Source organism: Miniopterus natalensis, chromosome 12 (genome assembly GCF_054644295.1).
Source record: "Miniopterus natalensis isolate mMinNat1 chromosome 12, mMinNat1.hap1, whole genome shotgun sequence".
Taxonomy (NCBI): Eukaryota; Metazoa; Chordata; class Mammalia; order Chiroptera; family Miniopteridae; genus Miniopterus; species Miniopterus natalensis.
In genome coordinates, this window is record NC_142092.1 from 29239110 (window position 1) to 29257313 (window position 18204).

The following is an 18204-nucleotide window of genomic DNA, read 5'->3' on the forward strand; positions in this document are numbered from 1 at the left end:
TAATAACTGATTACGGTGTGATACTACCTAGGTTATAATCAATAGACACTGATATTTGTTACAACTTGAACTATACCCAATTTTACCCTTTCAACTACGCCAATTTTAAAAATACCTGAACTCTAAATCTCCAAGTCGATCCAACAGGAATCCCAGGAATAGGTCCATAATGATTAGAAGGGACAATAGTACATTCTTTAGTGCGACCAACACAGGCCATTCCCTGTAAGTCACAGAACAGCTGTTTGAGTTATGTTAAATCTTAAATCCCATAAAATGTGAATAAAATAGAAACCTGACTATTTATATGATTAATATATAACAATTTATATTATTAAATTTAGTAATAACAATTATAAATTAGCAATTAATATCATTAAACAACATAGTTATTTGTTAACATTTCTGATTCTTAAAGTACCATTTATACCATTACTACTATTGTTATTAAAACATTATAACTTGCACTACAGTTATTATAACTAGGAAGAAAAAGAAGACTTTCTTCTTTACCCTGCCCCAGTCTCTCCGGCTTTCAGTACTAGCTGATGGCATCTTTGCTTTCTTTTTACTCATCTTAAGTCTTTCACCAGCCTTTACAACTTCACTGGAATCAGTTTTACAGGAAGGACAATACCTTTAAAAGAAAAAAAGAATTCTGATAATACTGCATTAAAGCCAATAACAGAATAATGACCTTTTAGGGTAGAACGAGTTTTAAGATGTTATAATTAGTGTATATTATAAAGTTTCAGCTGGCACTTAAGTATTAAAGTTTTCAAAATATTTACATGGTTAGGCTGGTCAAAAACAAAAACAAAAAAGTTGTCACCCTTTCAGAGAACATAAAAGATTTAATATCATAAATTCTCCATTTAGCTCAAAAGCCACACAGCTGTCCAATTCAAATGGTATCATCTTATCACTAACTGTGAGAATAGAAATTATTCATTTGAAGTTTGTATAGTTAAAATAAAAGGAGCAAGAAGAGATAATTCTAGACTGAACACTGAACTATGTAACTCATACATCTACACATCTAAACTGGTTATTAGAATTCTCAAAGTGAGAAATGTACAGTCTGTTATAACAAGCATTCAAGGATGTTTATTGATATTAGCCTTATCCCTAGCTGAATTTTAACTCTCTATACTTGTTTGTCCTTTAGCTTATTTGTAGTTGATCATGCTGCTGTAACCTGTACAGGCATACCTTAGATACTGTGGGTCAGGTTCCAGACCACCACAATAAAATAAGTATTGCAATAAAGCAAGTTATAATCTGTTTGCTGGTGGAGTGTCTTGCCTTCAATTTGTAAAAAACACAACATCTGTAAAGCACAATAAAACGAGGTATGCCTATATATCATTATAAGCAATCTTAAATCATTTTGAAAAAGCGAAGTATAAATATGTCTATAAACTGAAATGGGCTATTCTGTGTCACCATGGAATGGAATATCTTAATAAAGATCGAATGGCCATTCCCATTAGTTTTAAATTTGTCTATACTTTCTATTTCATAATTATCTATTCCATTTGGCCTGTACAGCAAAGAAGAAACCTATGCCCAACTGGTTAATTTTAACAGCCTAATTATGAGATATCTTGTTTAGTGCTATAGGAAAAATAATGTAAATAATTCAGTCCCTGACTCTGAGAAAATTAGGCAGTAAGATACAGGCACAAATTCAAGACAAAATTATGTATAAGAAGGCAATAAATATTATTTAGTGAAACCCTCCCTGGTTAGGAAATCAGGAAAGCTTCCAAAAATCAAATTGTTAAGATTTATATTACCTGATGTGCTAACCTTTATAACAATAATTTTATCACAAATCTTATGTTAAAACAGGTATCATCTCTGTCTGATGAGAAAATAAGTTCAGAGGTTAAATATCCAGACATGATTTGGAGAAGTAGAAAAGATTTAAGGTTAAAGAGGTCCAGGTATAAGGACCTTGATATAAATGTAGAGATAATCCATAGCATAATCTAAGACAATCTTCTAATTATATGATCCTAAAGTCATCCCTAGGATCTACTCCATCAGGTTTGTTCAGAACCTGATGCCAGGTACTATTTTGATGCTGGGGATCAATGTTTGTGATCGAAATGTCTGTACAAAGTAGTTAAGGAAAAATAGTCCACACAATGAAACAATTTCAGAAAGTGCTAAGTGCTCTAAAGGAAATGTATCAGCGTTGTAAGTGTGCTAAGAGGGATTAGAAATGCTACGTATCTTTAGATAATTAAAGTTTCTGAGGTGGTATTCCAGATGAGACCAGAGGAATAAGTCATATGATGAAGCCAAGGAAGACATTTCAGGCAGAGACATGAAGTGTAAAGGTCCTGAGAAAAGGAAAGAATGGTATGCTTTTAAAGAACATAAAGGTAGGTAGAGCTGAAGTTTAGTAAATAAAATGGGTAAGTGATGAGGTTGGAAAGTAGGCAGGGGTCAGGTTATAGATGGCAGGGCTTAGGTTTTATTGTAATACGAAGACATTAAGGGGTTTTAAAAGGGTAACCTGACTCAGGACTTAGTAAAATCACTCTGCTACTATGAAAGAAAGGAAGCTGGTGAGCAATGTGAAAGCAAAGAAACTAGTTAGACATTTATTACAGAACTTCAGGAAAGAAATGGTGGTTTGGACTGGCAGGTGGGAAGAAAGAAAGATTATGGAGAACTGACAAGATATGCTCATATATTATTGGATATAGAGTACACAAGAGTGGTGGTAAAGAGGGAATCAAAGATTCCCTCACTAATTTTGTGATGCCAGGCAAGAAAACAGTTGAATATAGGGAATATAAAGCTCAGGGGAGATTAGATCTGAAGGTATAAATTCCGAATCATAACGATATTTAAAAATCTCATGATTTGATGAGGTCATCTAGGGAATAAGCATGAAGAGAGAAAACGAGTAGTGCTTTGGGAAACTCTGAAATCCGGTAGGTGAGAGAAGACGAACAAAAGACTAAGAAGGAAAGTAGGAGAAAAATTAGGCCCAGCCAGGTGTGGCTCAGCAGTTGAGCATCTACCTAGGACCCAGGAAACTGCAGTTCTAGTCCCAGTCAGGGCACGTGCCTGGGTTGCAGGCTCGATCCCCCATCGGGGGCATGCAGAAGGCAGCTGATCAATGACTCTCTCATCACTGATGTTTCAACCTCTTTCTCTCTCTTTCCCTTCCTCTCTCTGAAATCAATAAAGGTGTATTAAAAAAAAATTAGATCATATGATATCATACAATCTATAAAAACAGAGTTAGCTCAGAGATCCTGACCCACTGGGTTTGCAAGAGGATCAACATGCCTTTGGCTAGAGATTTACTACATCTGTCCTTGGAAGAGGAAAAGAAAAAACACAAAAAGAAACAGCTAGTTCAAAGTCCAAATTCTTATTTTATGGATGTAAAATGTCTAGGTTGCTACAAAATCACCACGGTCTTCAGCCATGCTCAGACGGTGGGTTCTTTGTGTAGGCTGTTCAACAGTGCTGTGCCAGCTGACAGGAGGAAAGGCTAGACTCACAGAAGGGTGTTCATTTAGAAGAAAGCAACACTAATGATCCACACAACCTCCTGAATTTGTGTTATATCACAGAAAGCCTTATCAGTTCAATAATTCTAGTTAATATACCAGGATAATGTAATTACATTTAATTTTTTAAGTATACAACAGTGATCTTCTATTTTGGTGTCAGTTTTTCAATAAAGTTTTGATTATGGGCCAAAAACCCCACAAAAAACCGAGTTAGCAGCTGAGCAGCACAGTAAGAAGACGAATGAGAAGTCACTACTGGGTTTGGAAACAGAATGTGTTTGTGAGCCTGACATAAGCTGACAGAGTGAAGTGGTGGGAAGGAAAGTCAGAAAGGAGTGTTGAGGCATGAATAGGAGGAGAGGAAATAAAAATAATCTGCCCTGGTCAGTGTTGTTCAGTGGTTGATTAGAGCACCAGTCTGTGAACTGAAGGATCATGGGCTCAATTCCCAGTCAAGGGCACATACTTGGGATGCAGGTTTTATCCCTGGCCCTGGTAGGAATGCGTGTGGGAGGCAATCTATCAATGTGTCTCTCCCCATCCCCCCAAATCAATGGAAAAATATCCTTAGGTGAGGATTAACAACAAAAAATAATAATCAGTGGAGATAGCTCTTGAGAAGCTTTTCCATGAAAGGAGCAGAGAAATGGGATCAAGGGAAGAGGGTGTGTGTGTCCATTTTGAAAATGAAACAAGATTCTACGATACAGCCCTGGCCAGGTGGCGCCATTGGTTGGTGCATCATCCTGTACACCAAAAGGTTGCTGGTTCAATCCCCGGTCAGGGCACATACCTAGGTTGTGGGTTCGATCCCTGTTCAGGGCGCATATAGGAGGCAACGGATCAATTTTTCTCCCCTCCCCCCAAAATCAATAAAAATATATCCTCAGGTGAGGGTTAAAAATTTTTTAAAATAAAAAAAAATAAAAAGGTTCTAGGATACTAATGACAATAACCCAGTAATGGCAATTCAGGAGAGGAATTCACTGTAGGACTAAAGTTCCTAAAAAAGCAAAGGATATGGAATTGTGAGAGAAGGTAGAAGGGCTTGCATTTTAGAGAAGGAGGAACTTATGGCTCAAAGAAACAAAAGAAAAATACGAGACTTCAGAGGAAATATAGTTACTGGTGATGGTAAAATGCGAAGTAGGGGGTAAAAAAAAAGTTGAAGTTATAGCCTTTCCTTTCTTCTACCACTCCAACACCCTGTGTTATAATACAATAAAAACCTTCCTAAAATGGGGTGGGGGAGGGGTGAGAGCACCAAAGGAATGGAGAACAATCTATTCTTTATAATGATACCAGCTACCCCATGGTGATGTTAATATTTCCGAGTATGTCATCCTTCCAAATTAAAAACCCTCCATGCTAGCACCATGGCCCATAGTTTAAAAAGCAAAAAATTAGTATGACATTAAAAAGGTCATTATAATTTTGGACATGTTTCCCCCAGTATCCTTTCTAATTATTTCTTTTTGTAACTAACTCAATAGTAGAAATACAGATTTTGTCAAGTATATCTGACCTTGGTGCCTGGTTCTACTTATTAACCTCATAGGATATAATACAATAATCCATATAAAGCATTTTGTTAGTGTCTAGCATTTATTAAGTGCTTAATAACTATTAAGTACTATTACAGAACATAATAGGTGCATCTAAAATAATTGGGGGTTAGAGGGAACCATCCACAAAGGCTTCTCAAATGAAGTCATATTTAAGTGAAAATCTGAAGAAAAAATATCCTGAAGTTAAACAAAGAAGAAAATGTTTCCAAGAAGAAAATGTGTCAAGAGTAAAAGCCCAGAGGAGAGAAAGAACATGACTTATTTAAAGATATTTAATCTGCTAGAATATAGAATATTTGGGGAAATGGAAGAGGAAAGTGGTTAAAGATATAGCTGGAGAAACTAACTAAAAAATATTATGCAGGATCCTGTAAGGAAACATAAAGCCTCTGAAGCAAAAGACCAATACATTCAGATTTGCATTTTTGAAAGAACACAGACTCCGCGTATTGGAGAAGACACTGGAGGGATTAAATACGGAACTAGAGACCAGTTCAGAAACTGTTGTAATAATTGAGTAAAGGTATCAATGCCAAGAAACCATCGGCTATGAAATGTTAAGTGTTTTAACATATATTATGCATCTTTAGAAATGTATATTTGGTGGTTCAAATACCTATTTCACATTCAATTTTTAACACAGTAACAACAAAAACCCTGATAATCATACCAGTATTCCTCTTCAGGGACCTTATCCAAAGGTGGGGTCAGGCAGTAAATATGATAGGCCATGTTACATTCATCACAAAGAACCTGCATGCTGGGTTCCTGCTTTCCACCACATACATGACAGGAGCAAGTACGGCAGTTCTTATCTGGGTCTCCGCCACAAATGTCACATTCAGGGTCATTTTTCCCTGTTAAGAACAAAATATACAAGCCTAGTCTTAAAATCATTTTTATATCTCTGAATCTCCTAAAGAAAAACTCATGAAAATACCACACAGCTTTTTTAATGTAGAGGAAGGAACTATAAGGAATAATCAAGTATGGGACTTTAAGAATAAATGCCTGAGCCTCATCCTAGATTAATCAATCACATTTTCAGGGATGGGGTCCAGGCATGTGCCAGTAATAAATCTAATTACACTCAACTATGAAGATAATGCACTTTTGTCTTAAAAAGACTAGACTTATGGTTCCCCAAATGTGCAACAATGCAGTGAACTCACTGGGGCACCATAAGATATCTTACAATTTCAAGGGAAATACAATACTTTGTTGAATAAGTGGCATTTCTAACTCAGTTGATTTTTATCTTACTTGTCAATTGGTTCAGAATTCTGGCAAGTTAAGAAGTACCATTTATTGCCCCCTCCCCATCTAAACACTTTTGACAAAGTGTTCCCTTGAAATTTAAAAATATACATAAGTACATACAAAAGGTCTTATAGTAATGTTCATAATAACAAAAGTTCGACTTAAATGTCAATCAAAAGAGGAATACTTAGATAGATTTTATGTAAGACACAGGTAAATTTACCAGAAATATTAATATAGAGGAAGCCAAAATTCAAAATGGAAATTAGAGAGTAATTTAAAAAAAAACAAAATTATTTAAATACACAAAGATAAATTATATAGAGGAAGATGCCTAGAATGACATATGCTATTAGAGTGATTACCTCCTGGGAGTTCAATATAAGGGAAATGGGGAAAAATACCAGACAAATGAGATAGAGGAAGGAAAAGAGAAACGGCTACTGATTTTAGTATTAACTTTTTGACTGATCGCTGCCTCGTCTTGCTAATGAAGATAATTTTGTTTCACTTTCACTAATGTAGCTGTAACAACATGTAAGTAATGGAAATATAACAAACCTAAAAGACATGTTTAGATTTTTGGTTTGGGGAGTGAGTGATCTGATCAATAGAAGTTTGTCTGTGGCTCTGAAATGGTCTCTTTACACACAAGTTCAAAGTTGTAGCTATAAAGTGGTTAGTATTAGAGAACAAAAAATATATGCAGACATACTGAGTGGGAGAAAACGGAAAGACATGAGAAAAACCTAGTCAATTTTGGTTTTCCATTGTGTTTTATTGAGAAAGACCAAGTCACATTAAATAAGTTTACTTATCAAGTTACCTTTATTCCTAAGATATAACCATAAAAGTAGTCATACAGAGTATGCCTTAAGGTTCTTAACTCAAATATTAGCATTGCAGCCTCAAAAAATGAGAAGTGCCTAGACAGGTAACATGAAAGTGTGTTTATGCATCTGTTAAAAGTTCCTGTTTTATAATCTTGCACAACTGTGGTAAGAAGAGGTTAGGCAGGATCGCTTTAGTCTTGAATAGTTCTTTTCCAGAATATACTAGACATTGACATGTGGCATAAAGCCAATGGATTGCTCTCCAAAAAAATTAAGAGCATGTGAGACAGTATAATCTATTTGGAAAGATAGCAATTGAATCATGAATGAAAAGACTTAGTATTAAGTCATACCTCTGTCACCAAGTAGATGCATGAAATTAACCAAGCAAAATATGTACAATGAAGAGGTACGACTACATTGTAATGAGTACATAAACCTCAGTTATTACCTCCCAGAAATTCAAGGATCAATCAACACTATTATTCTTAGGCTCTACAGGTATAAAAGTAAGTCTCATTAGTAAAAATTAATCTTGGGTGGCCATAAAATTACTGAAATAGATATTTTATTTGAACAGAACTTATTGTTGAAAAAACAGCAATAAAATGCCCAGAAGAGAAAATATTTCTTTGAAAATAAATTTTATGAGAAAAACCCATTAGACCAAAATAGATTTTAAATCAAAACTGCTGTCTTGAAAATAAAATTGTATGGGCTAAGTTTTATACTTCCTCAAAAGTTATTCACTGGACAATTAAAATGACAATCATGTACAATACATGAAGTTTAAGCCCATAAAAAAAATTCATACTTAAAAACTTTCCATCTGCCAATGAAAGAGGATGGGCTCCAGGTTTCTCGATCTTGAAGATTTCATTTACAAATCTTATCTGGCAGTCACTTAATTTTCCTTCGGTACCCCTGTTTAAAAAAGGAAGAAAGGTTAACTTCTGCCAGCAAAATCTAATCATATGCAAATAATTGAAAGTCAGTGTGAAAACTCACTGAACTTTGTCTATTTACTTATTGGGATTATAGTTATTCCAATTACTCTGAGTTATTATTTCCAATAGAAAAAAAAAGTACAATAGTAATCAGTTAATATTCCAAGTTAAGTGTAACTTTAATGTAATATTAGGAAAAAACTTAGAGAACGTCACTTAGATTATCTGGTAAGAAGATAGCTATCTTGTAAATTTAATTTAAAGACTAGATAAAATGATTCTCAATTTAAATGAAATATGAAAAATGTTTCATATTTTAATAAATACAGTAAGTTTCTAGGTAAAAAAGATGACATCATTAAAAAGAAGTCTGTCACCACAATGAGGAATCACTTCACACCTGTCAGAATGGCTGCCATCAACAAATCAACAAAAGACATGTGCTGGCGAGGGTGTGGAGAAAGGGGAACCCAGTACACTGCTGGTGGGAATGCAGACTGGTAAAACCACTATGGAAAACAGTATGGAGGTTCCTTAAAAAATTAGAAACGGAGCTGCCTTTTGACCCAGTGATTCCACTCCTAGGAATGTATCCTAAGAATCCTGAAACACTAAGCAGAAAGAATATATGTACCCCGATGTTCATAGCAGCACAGTTTACAATAGCTAAGGTCTGGAAACAACCCAAGTGCCCATCAGTAGATGAGTGGATAAAAAAGCTGTGGGACATTTACACCATGGAATACTATGCAGCTGTAAAGAAGAAGAATCTCGTACCCTTTCGGACAGTATGGATGGACCTAGAGAAAATTATGCTAAGTGAAATAAGCCAGGTAGCAAAGGCAAACATCACATGATCTCACTTATACGTGGAACCTAAAGAACTTAATAAACTGATGAAAGGAATAGATTCAATGACATGGAAGTATAGATGAGACTGATGAATGTCAGAGGGATGGAGGAGGACAGGTGAGTAGAGGGGGAGAGAGTAACTAAAGAATTTATATGCATATATGCACAACCCAAGGACACGGACAATGGTGGGGAGAGGGACTGGGTGGAACGGGTCATTGGGGAGAAAAAGGGACATCTGTATTATTATAAACAAAAATAAAATTAAAAAAAATACTTGTCAGGTGCCAAATATTAAATATAAAGAAAGAAAATGTGGTGAATCAAATAAATGTTACTCTTTATTAAAGGAAAAAAGAAAAAAAAGTCTGTCAGCCCTGGCTAGTGTGGCTCAGTTGGTTGGAGCATCATCTTGTACTCCAAAAGGTTGTGGTTTCGATTCCTGGTCAGGGCACATACCTAGGTTATGGGTTTAATACCGGGTCGGGGCACATACGGAAGACAACCAATGGATGTTTCTCTTCCTCTCTCTCTCCCCCTTCCCCTCTTTCTGAAAATCAGTAAGCATATCCTTGGGTGAAAATTTTAAAAAGTCTTTAAATACTAAGCCATCGTTTTCATATACAATCTATGCCTGTTTGCATATGCTTCTTTAAAGTTCCCTGCTATGACTGTGGATACATTTCTCCTTTTAATCTGTCAAATTCTGCTTTATATTTTTGAAGCTATGTCATTGGGTATATACAGATTTAGGATTCTTAAATCTTATGTCTCCGTCTCTCTAATACATTCTGTACCAAAAGTGTACCTTTGGGGTTGTGTGTGTGTGTTTTGTTGTTAGCATTTGCTTGATGACATTTTCCATCCTTTCATCTTTTCTTTTAAAACTGTTAACGTCAAATATACACAAATGCAGAAAACTGCATAGACGAATAGTTTTTGCCTGTGTTTTAATGACTATAGATTCCCACACAATCTCTTTCTTCCTTGCAATCTGCTGAAGAACTACCATCATTTATCCTATAGAGTTTCCCAGTCTTCATTTTGATATTTGCATCCTCAAATGTAGTTTAGTTTTTTCTGTTGTTTATATTTCCAGGAAATTGGTAGTTGGATCCAGAGCAGTGGTCAAAAAACTTGGTGCACTGTCTGCTTTTGTATGTAAAGTTTTACTGAAAAGTAGCTACACCTACTCATTTATGTATTCTCAATGGCTGGTTTCCTGATACAATGGCAGAGTTGAGTAGCTTTAACAGAAATCATCTGGCCACCAAAGGTTAAACGATTTACTATCTGGACCTTTACAGAAATTTTCTTTTGGTCAAACTTGGCTTTGGACGCTTAATCAAATCCAGGTTCATTTTTTGGTAAAACTATTTTATAGGTCTATTTCCATCAAGAAGCACCTAGTTATTTGTCTTTTCCTAAGATGACAGCAGCCACTGATGCTCAATGCCTATATATTAACTCACTGGGGGTTAGAAAATGTTGATATTCCAATTCTATCATTCCCTGCTCATTTATTTGCTGGAATAATTCCATAAAGACAAACTTGACCTCATGAACTATTTGCTGACTCAGTGATATAGTTCATATAGCAAATGTAGATTAAATGCTTTCTTTAGCAGTTTTTAAAAGAAATAGTTCCTTTAACACCCTATATAGATGACCAATGAGTTTCTATATTACTAGGAATTCACATATTTTAAAGTGCTTCAATATACTGTTGTTATTTTCCTTATCAATGTTCAAATTGTCTCATCTTTGGTTAATGGGATCTCCCTGTTAATTCCCAAATTTTTCTGACAAGAACATCACAGTTTTTGTGGGCTTCCTTGTTATCTATAAGACATGTTCCAAGTTCATCTTGTACATTTTCTGCCCCAAGCCTGGAGTCTTATCTCCAAGGAAGCTTGGTTTCTTTTAGGTAGACATGGTATTTCAAGACCATAATTTAGGCACTTGAAAAGCTTACTGCAACTGTACTGATCACTGTTTCGAGGCTTTTTCAGTGAACAAAGCTATAGAACTGAAACATACACATTAATGCATGTACAAAATACCTCATGAGTTCATACAAACTGTCTGTTCAAATTCAGGACTAAAGGGTAAATTTACTTTTAAAAAATTACATATGCCCTAGCCAGTTTTGCTCAGTGTCGGCCCTCGGACTGAAGGGTCCCGGGTTTCATTCCAGCCAAAGGCAAGTACCTGGGTTGCAGGCTTGATCCCTGGCCCTGGTCAGGGTACATGTGGGAGGCAAACAATCAATGTGTCTCTCTCACATCAACATTTCTCTCTCTCTTTCCCTTCCACTCTTTCTGAAAAGCAATGGAAAAAATATCCTCCTGTGAGGATTAAAAAATAATTATGTATATTTCTTTTCCCCCAATTAGAAAAGACATCAATGTTACCTAAATTAGAACCCTACAAATAGTTTTTTGCTTTATCCCAAAGTACACACAAGATATTCTCACCAGTTGTCATTATGATTACTGAAAATGCTTTAAAATTTCCCTATTCATTTCCCCCATGTCTGTTATATTTAGTGTCAGATCATATAACCATTATATACATACTATACTTTCTCCTTTCTGTATCTCCTCTAGTTCTAGTTCTAAAATGTAGCAATGTTTTAATGTTTACAAACATTCTTGATTAAATTCTCTTCGGTCATCTTGATGGTCTGAAGCTAGTTCTCTAGAGCTTTCCCAGGAAGGGTTCAGGAAAATGATGTCTCCCCTAGTTCTTACAAGGTAATGAGTTGTCTCCGGCCTTATACTGAAGGCCAGTTTGGCTAGACAAAATCCTTGGCTCACATTTTCTTGACTCATGCATGTCTTTCTGGGATGCTTTCCTTATAAAGGTGTTATCGTAGGTCCTTATTTTTTCATTCTTCTAATTGTGTATGGTATTTGACATCAATGCTTTTCTTCTTTTATTTATAAAATCGACTTTCTTGAAACTTTAGAGGGTATAATTTCACTTGGCCTTGCTACTTTACAGCTAAAGTTCCATAAAGCTTACTATTTCTACTGTTGCTTTTGAAGAAGCATTAAACACTATGGCAGCTAAAATATAATCCGACAGAAATCAGATCAGTAGTTGTCTGGGGCCAAGGCTGAAGGTGGTGGTGGTGACTTGAGTGAAGCCCAGGTATATACAGGGTTCCCTCAAAAATATATACACAGTTTAACAGCTGATAGCTCAACTTTGAAAATGAAATGTATTTTAACAAACATTGCCTTTATAATCACTCAAAGTGTTTATACATTTTTGGGGACACCCTATATACTTGTTTAATATTCATTTAATATATAATATATATTACTGTATGTAAACTATGCCTCAAAAATTATTTTTTTAAAAAGGCGTTACGGAAGTTTATTTTCAGAAATCTCCCCTATTTTAACTGGATCCTTTTTGCCTTTGTCTTTGTTGTACCTCTCCTATTCAATTTGGGTTGCATTCACAGTAGTTTCTTCTCAATATGGCCTTTGTCCTGAAATGAAGCTTTAGCTAATTTTAAGAATTCACAGAGGTCTAATCCCTTCAGACCTCACTGCTAACTGCTTGTACTCACCCAAAACTGGGGTACCTACTCCTTCTAGCTTCAGCTAGTGTGTTACCTATTGTTGCATTAAAAAAATCACCCCAGCGACATAAAACAAAGATTATCTTATAGTTTCTGTGGATCAGGAATTTGGAAGCAGCTTAGCTGGGTAGGTCTGGTTCAAGATCTTTAATGAGGTTTCAGTCATGTTGACCAGGGTTGCAGTCTCATCTAAAGGCTCAACTGGGGAAAGACTGACAGGCTGCTTGAATTCTCAACACAGCAGCTAACTTCCCCCAGAGGAAGTGATATGAGAGAGCCCAAAAGGGATGCTTCAGTGTTTTAATAACCCAACCTCAGAAGTTGCACACAATCATTTCTGCCATATCCTGTTGGTCACACAGAGGAACCCTAGTAAAATGAAAGGGAACTATGCAGGTGTGAGTACCAGGAAGCAGGAATTATTGGGAGTCGTTTTGAAAGGTGGCTACCAACCTGCTATTTTCAAAACAGCTTGCTGAGTTGACTTACCAGAGTTCTTGGATTTATAATCTATCCTGTAGTTAGCTGTTCCTTCCTCTTACACAGCCACTGATACCACACAAGTCTTGTAGCTTTCAGCTATTTATCTCACCAGCTATGGTGGTGTTTGTACAAAATGCCACATCACCCTAAACAATTGTAGGTGTTGCCTGTGAGTTTTTTGGATCATTTTAGTTGCTCTATGTTTTTATAAGGACATCTAGGGAGGTTAAAAATTAGAATTCATTCATTCTTGTATTTTCAACTTCTATGACCTCATGAAGTCTTCTTTTGCAAGCAGCACATGTTTTCATTTTAATCTAGTCTGATTTTTTTTGTCTTTCATTATAATATTTAGTTCATATATAGTTAATAAAATGGCTGATATATTTGGGTTTCTTTTTACCATTATATTGTTTTCCATTGTATCTACCTTTCCCTTTCTTTTACTCTTTTATCCGCTTTCTTTTGGATTTTTCTAACACTTATTATTCCATTTCTACTCTATTCACTTGCTAACATTTACTGATTTTCAGTAGTCTTTAGAGACTGTATTATACAAAACTGACAAATCCAACTATTTTAAGTCTTACTTTCACTACTTCACTGAGCATGCCAGAATCTCACAAGCTTTATCAACCCCATCTTTTGCATTTTATTCTACACATATTTTAAAACTTAACTATTACTGTTTTGAATAGTCTATTTGTACTTTACTCATATAGTTACCCTGCCTTTGTTCTTAAATTCCTTCCTGTATTTCCCTGTTTCGAGCTGAGGTCTCCTTCTGCTTAAAGAACTCCCTTTAAAGTATTTCTTTTAGTGCAGGTTTATTAGTACTGAATTCTCTCAGCCTTGGCTTGATAATGTCTCTATTTTGGCTTCATTCTGTAAGACATTTTCATTAGAAATGTATTTCTGAGTTGAGGTTATTTTATCAGTGTTTCCAGATGCCATCCCATTGTCTTCCAGCTTTCATTATTGGAGTCATCTTCCCTTTGTTTCTGTCTTTAGTTTTCATCAGTCTTGTGTTGATGTGACACTGCATGTTTTCTTTACATTTATCATCCTGCTTAGGATTCGCAGAATTTCTTCAATCTTGGCAGATATCTTTTTATCAATTTTATAAAATTCTAGCTATCATAACTTCAAATATTGTTTTTACCCTACTCTCTCCTTCTGGGGAACTATAAATAAATGTAATACACACCTTTTCACCAAGTCCCATATGTCTAAGTCTATTCTCTGTTGTTTTCCATTATTTTTTTCCATGTTTCAGGTTGAATATTTTTCACTGACTTACCTTTTATTCACTAATCCTATCTTCTGCTGTATCTTATCTGCTGTTAAGGCAATCTAATGAGCTCCTATTCTCAGACACTATATTTTTCAGTTCTAGAATCTCCATGATTATTTTATAGATCCCAATTCTCATTTGAAATTCTCCACCTTTTCATCTATTTTCTTGAGCATTTTAATCACAATTACTTTCGAGTCCCTGTCTGATAATGGATTTATCAAGATTGCCTATGAGTCTATTTCTATAGTTGTTTTTCCTTTTTCTGATTTTGGATTATATGGCCCTGTCTTTTGGTAGTATAGTATTTTTGGCTCTATGGCAGACAGCTATATAAAATATGTGCAGCTTCAGATGTTGTCTGATCATAAAGAAGGTCCAACTTTCTTCTGCTCGGGAGATATGTACTGCAGTGGTTTACCATTTTAATCAGCAACTATGCTGAGGCAAGGCTGGTTTACAGTCTTGGTAGGATTTAGTCTACCTGTTTGCCTTAGCCATTTAGTTTTCAACTAAGGCATGCAAATATCTGCCAAAAACTCTGACTTCTGTCTCCACGCTACCACCAGTACAAAACTAGGTTTGCACTGCATCCATAATTAGCAGAGCCCCCAGGGCAAAAAGCAACTGCAAAAGCCAACTGCCTTCTAAGGTTCTTCCCGTAGTGTGATAGCCCCAGTAGTTCTCCTTGCCTCTATGATGCCTTCAAACAGATAACTATTTGATCTGGCTATTCTAGGAATTTTAGATAAGAATGATGATCTACTGCCATCTATTCCTAGAGATAGAAACCTTCCACATATTTCTTTAAGAGCTTCAATAAATGTCACCAAAAACATGCTTCAAAACTAAACTCACTTCTTCACTCATTTATCCATTGTTTTAAGTGAAGGCTTACCTCACCCATTTCCTTTACACAAAGCTGATAAAGTCATGGATCACAACCAAAATGTGTAAATAAGTTGTCAATTCATTCCTTCAAGAAATACCATATGTCACAGAATCTAATAAACCAACAATTGTAAAACACATTATTTTATGTACTACCAAAAAATAAACTGGCCTGCAATAAGAGAGTCTAAGAATAAAGTTGGGACACAAAATGGAAGCCAACAACTATAAGATACATTATTTTATAAAATCTGAGGAAACCAAAAAGCCTGAGATGAAGGACCCTCAAATAAAGTTAGAAAGTCAAACAGCTTCTCTTATAGTTAAAGATAAATGGGAAATAAATTACCTTACAATAAGAGACAGAAAGCAAATATGCCTGTTTCAATATTACCATTGGGTATAAGGGAAAAAAGTATCCCCTAAGAACTGAACCACAAGGTATGATTCATGCAGGTTTGCAGATATGAATTCACACTACCTGTGCAGTCTCAGAGAATTTAACTTCAAGTTAGATGGCACTCCAAGATTACTAGCAGAAGCAAATTCAAATCTCCTAAAGAACCCAACTTCACTCAGTCCAATAGCAATTTTAAAAAACATCCTAATTTCAGCAATGCTAAAATCTCAGATTCTACGAAACATTATAGTTACCGAACACCCATTGGAACTACTCTACCATAAGATAGATCCTGTACAAAACATTGTCAAACAAACCCAGGAAAGAACATCAACAAAATACCTGTAATCAAACATAGTTATTGGTGAAATTTTGAAAGCTTTTTCTTGGAGTTCGAGGGGAAAAGATGCATGCTACCATACCTCTTTTCGATAATGTACTGATGAATGAAGAGGAAACAATCAAAGAAAGGGATAGAACAAAAATATCATTCACAGAATTATAAAAATTCCAAAATAATCTATATGTATATTAAAATTAGTAAATGTAGTAAGGCTACTGGATCCAAGATTAAAGGTTACCTGTAAATCAGTAACAAGGAGAAAAATGAAATAAAATAGCATTTACAGTAACAAGTAGTACCTAAGATTAAACAAGGATAACAGACAATATATAAGCTCAGTTCTCTGGAGAGAATTATATCAGGTTGAACCATGTAATTGTCAACATGCAAATATTTGAACCTACAAAACTATGTTTCATATGGTTCAACTTAACAAAAACATGAGAAAAACACATTAAAGACCTAACTAAATAGAGATAAATCACATTACGAATTAGAATCAATCTAATACCTATCAAATTCCCAATGGTTTTTATATGGGTATTACCAAGATGACTGGAAAATTCAAATGAAAGTATACAAAGCTAAGAATCTGCTCTGTCATATTATGAAAGTGTGGAACTGATATAAGGATACACAAAACAGACCAATATTACAGAATAGTGACCAGATGGATATATCAAATATAAAGATACTTGTTATGAGATGATATTAAAGATCAATGAGGGAAAAGTGGGCTTTTCAATAACAGGGGCAGATACTCTGGTTTCTCTTCAGATCATATAAATCAATAACAGGGGCAGGGTCTGGCCCTACCAAGGCAACCCCAGGTGGGACTCGAAATTCAATAAATCTAGGAGTTTTTATAGCTAATTTTTAAGTTGATAATTTTGTATGACCTGCAAATGATGTTATATATATCCAAATGGCCCTCGGCAAAAAAAGGTTCCCCACCCCTGCGATAAATGATAAATGATTACCCATATATATTAAGGTAAGTTAGTGCTCGCTTCAACAGCACATATGCTAAAAAATTAAGGTAAGTTAAACTCTTAACTAAAAATGTATATAAAAACCTACTTCAAGTGGATTAAACACCTATGGAAAGGCACAACCACAAGATTTTAAAAGTTATAATGGAAAATATCTTTAGGCTTTCTAGATGGGGAAAAGTTCCCCCCCCCCTTCTACGTTTTGAGATATAATTGACATAACACTGTGTAAGTTTAAGGTATGTATCATAATAATCTAACACATGTATATATTGACAAGTGATTATCATATAAGGTTTAATTAACATACATGACCTCACATAGGTATAATTTTTTTCTTGTAATGAGAATTTTTAAGATCTACTCTCTTAGCAACTTTCAAATATACAATAAGTTATTGTTAGCTATAGTCACCATGGTGTTCATTACATTTCTGGACCTTATATACCTTATAATGGGAAGTTTGTACCTTTTGACCGCCTTCACTCATTTCATCCCCCCATCTCTAGCCCCTCAACCCTGGAAAATATTTTAAAAGCAAGAAGGTTTCTTATAAAAAGTATAAGCATAAGAAAAAAATTTTATAAACTCAACTATTTAAAATTAAAAATACTATTCAAACATTAAGGAGAAAAGATAAGCCATAGAATCAGAGAAGATATTTTCTCCACATATAATTGAAATGGTCAAGTTTCCACAATTAGAACTCCTAAAAATCAGTAAGACAGACTACCCAATTAACAACAAAACACCAATGTTTGGAACAGGGTCCTCGAAAGACTTCCAAATTGCCAGTAAACATAAGGTTCTTAATCTCATTAGTAGTCAGGGAAATAAGAATTAAAGCCAATGACATACTACTTTATTATACACCCCCAACTGATTAGCAAAAACTCAAATCTGACAAAATGTGAATAAGAATGCAGAGCAATGGGAATTCTAATATTGCTATGGAAGTATAACCCAGTACAACCACTTAAATATTGGTTCTATCTAAGTTGAAGGTGCATAGGTTTTATAACCCAGCAATTCTATTTCTACACAAGATGTGCGCTACAAAACTAATGTAACATAAGCACCAGGACACATATAATGTCATGGCAGCACTATGCGTGACAGCCCCGAACTATCAACAACAGAATACATTCACTCTAATTATTTACCCACTATTTCCAGTGAGGGGAAAAGATTTCTAACCATGAAA

At 35.1% G+C, this 18204-nt stretch overlaps 1 protein-coding gene and 1 pseudogene across 1 annotated transcript in view; one reads left to right on the forward strand and one right to left on the reverse strand.

Annotated features, from left to right (window-relative positions):
• Positions 1 to 18204, reverse strand: part of UHRF2 (ubiquitin like with PHD and ring finger domains 2) — a 74050-nt gene that overhangs the window by 21103 nt on the left and 34743 nt on the right. Inside the window, exons 5-8 of the mRNA XM_016214233.2 lie at positions 8018 to 8127; positions 5781 to 5967; positions 514 to 637; positions 116 to 223 (exon numbers count right to left, since the gene is read on the reverse strand). Coding sequence (XP_016069719.2) covers positions 116 to 223; positions 514 to 637; positions 5781 to 5967; positions 8018 to 8127 — 529 coding nt within the window. The remainder of the gene's footprint in view (positions 1 to 115; positions 224 to 513; positions 638 to 5780; positions 5968 to 8017; positions 8128 to 18204) is intronic.
• On the forward strand, positions 3309 to 3564 carry LOC148091808 (small ribosomal subunit protein eS27-like pseudogene; annotated as a pseudogene).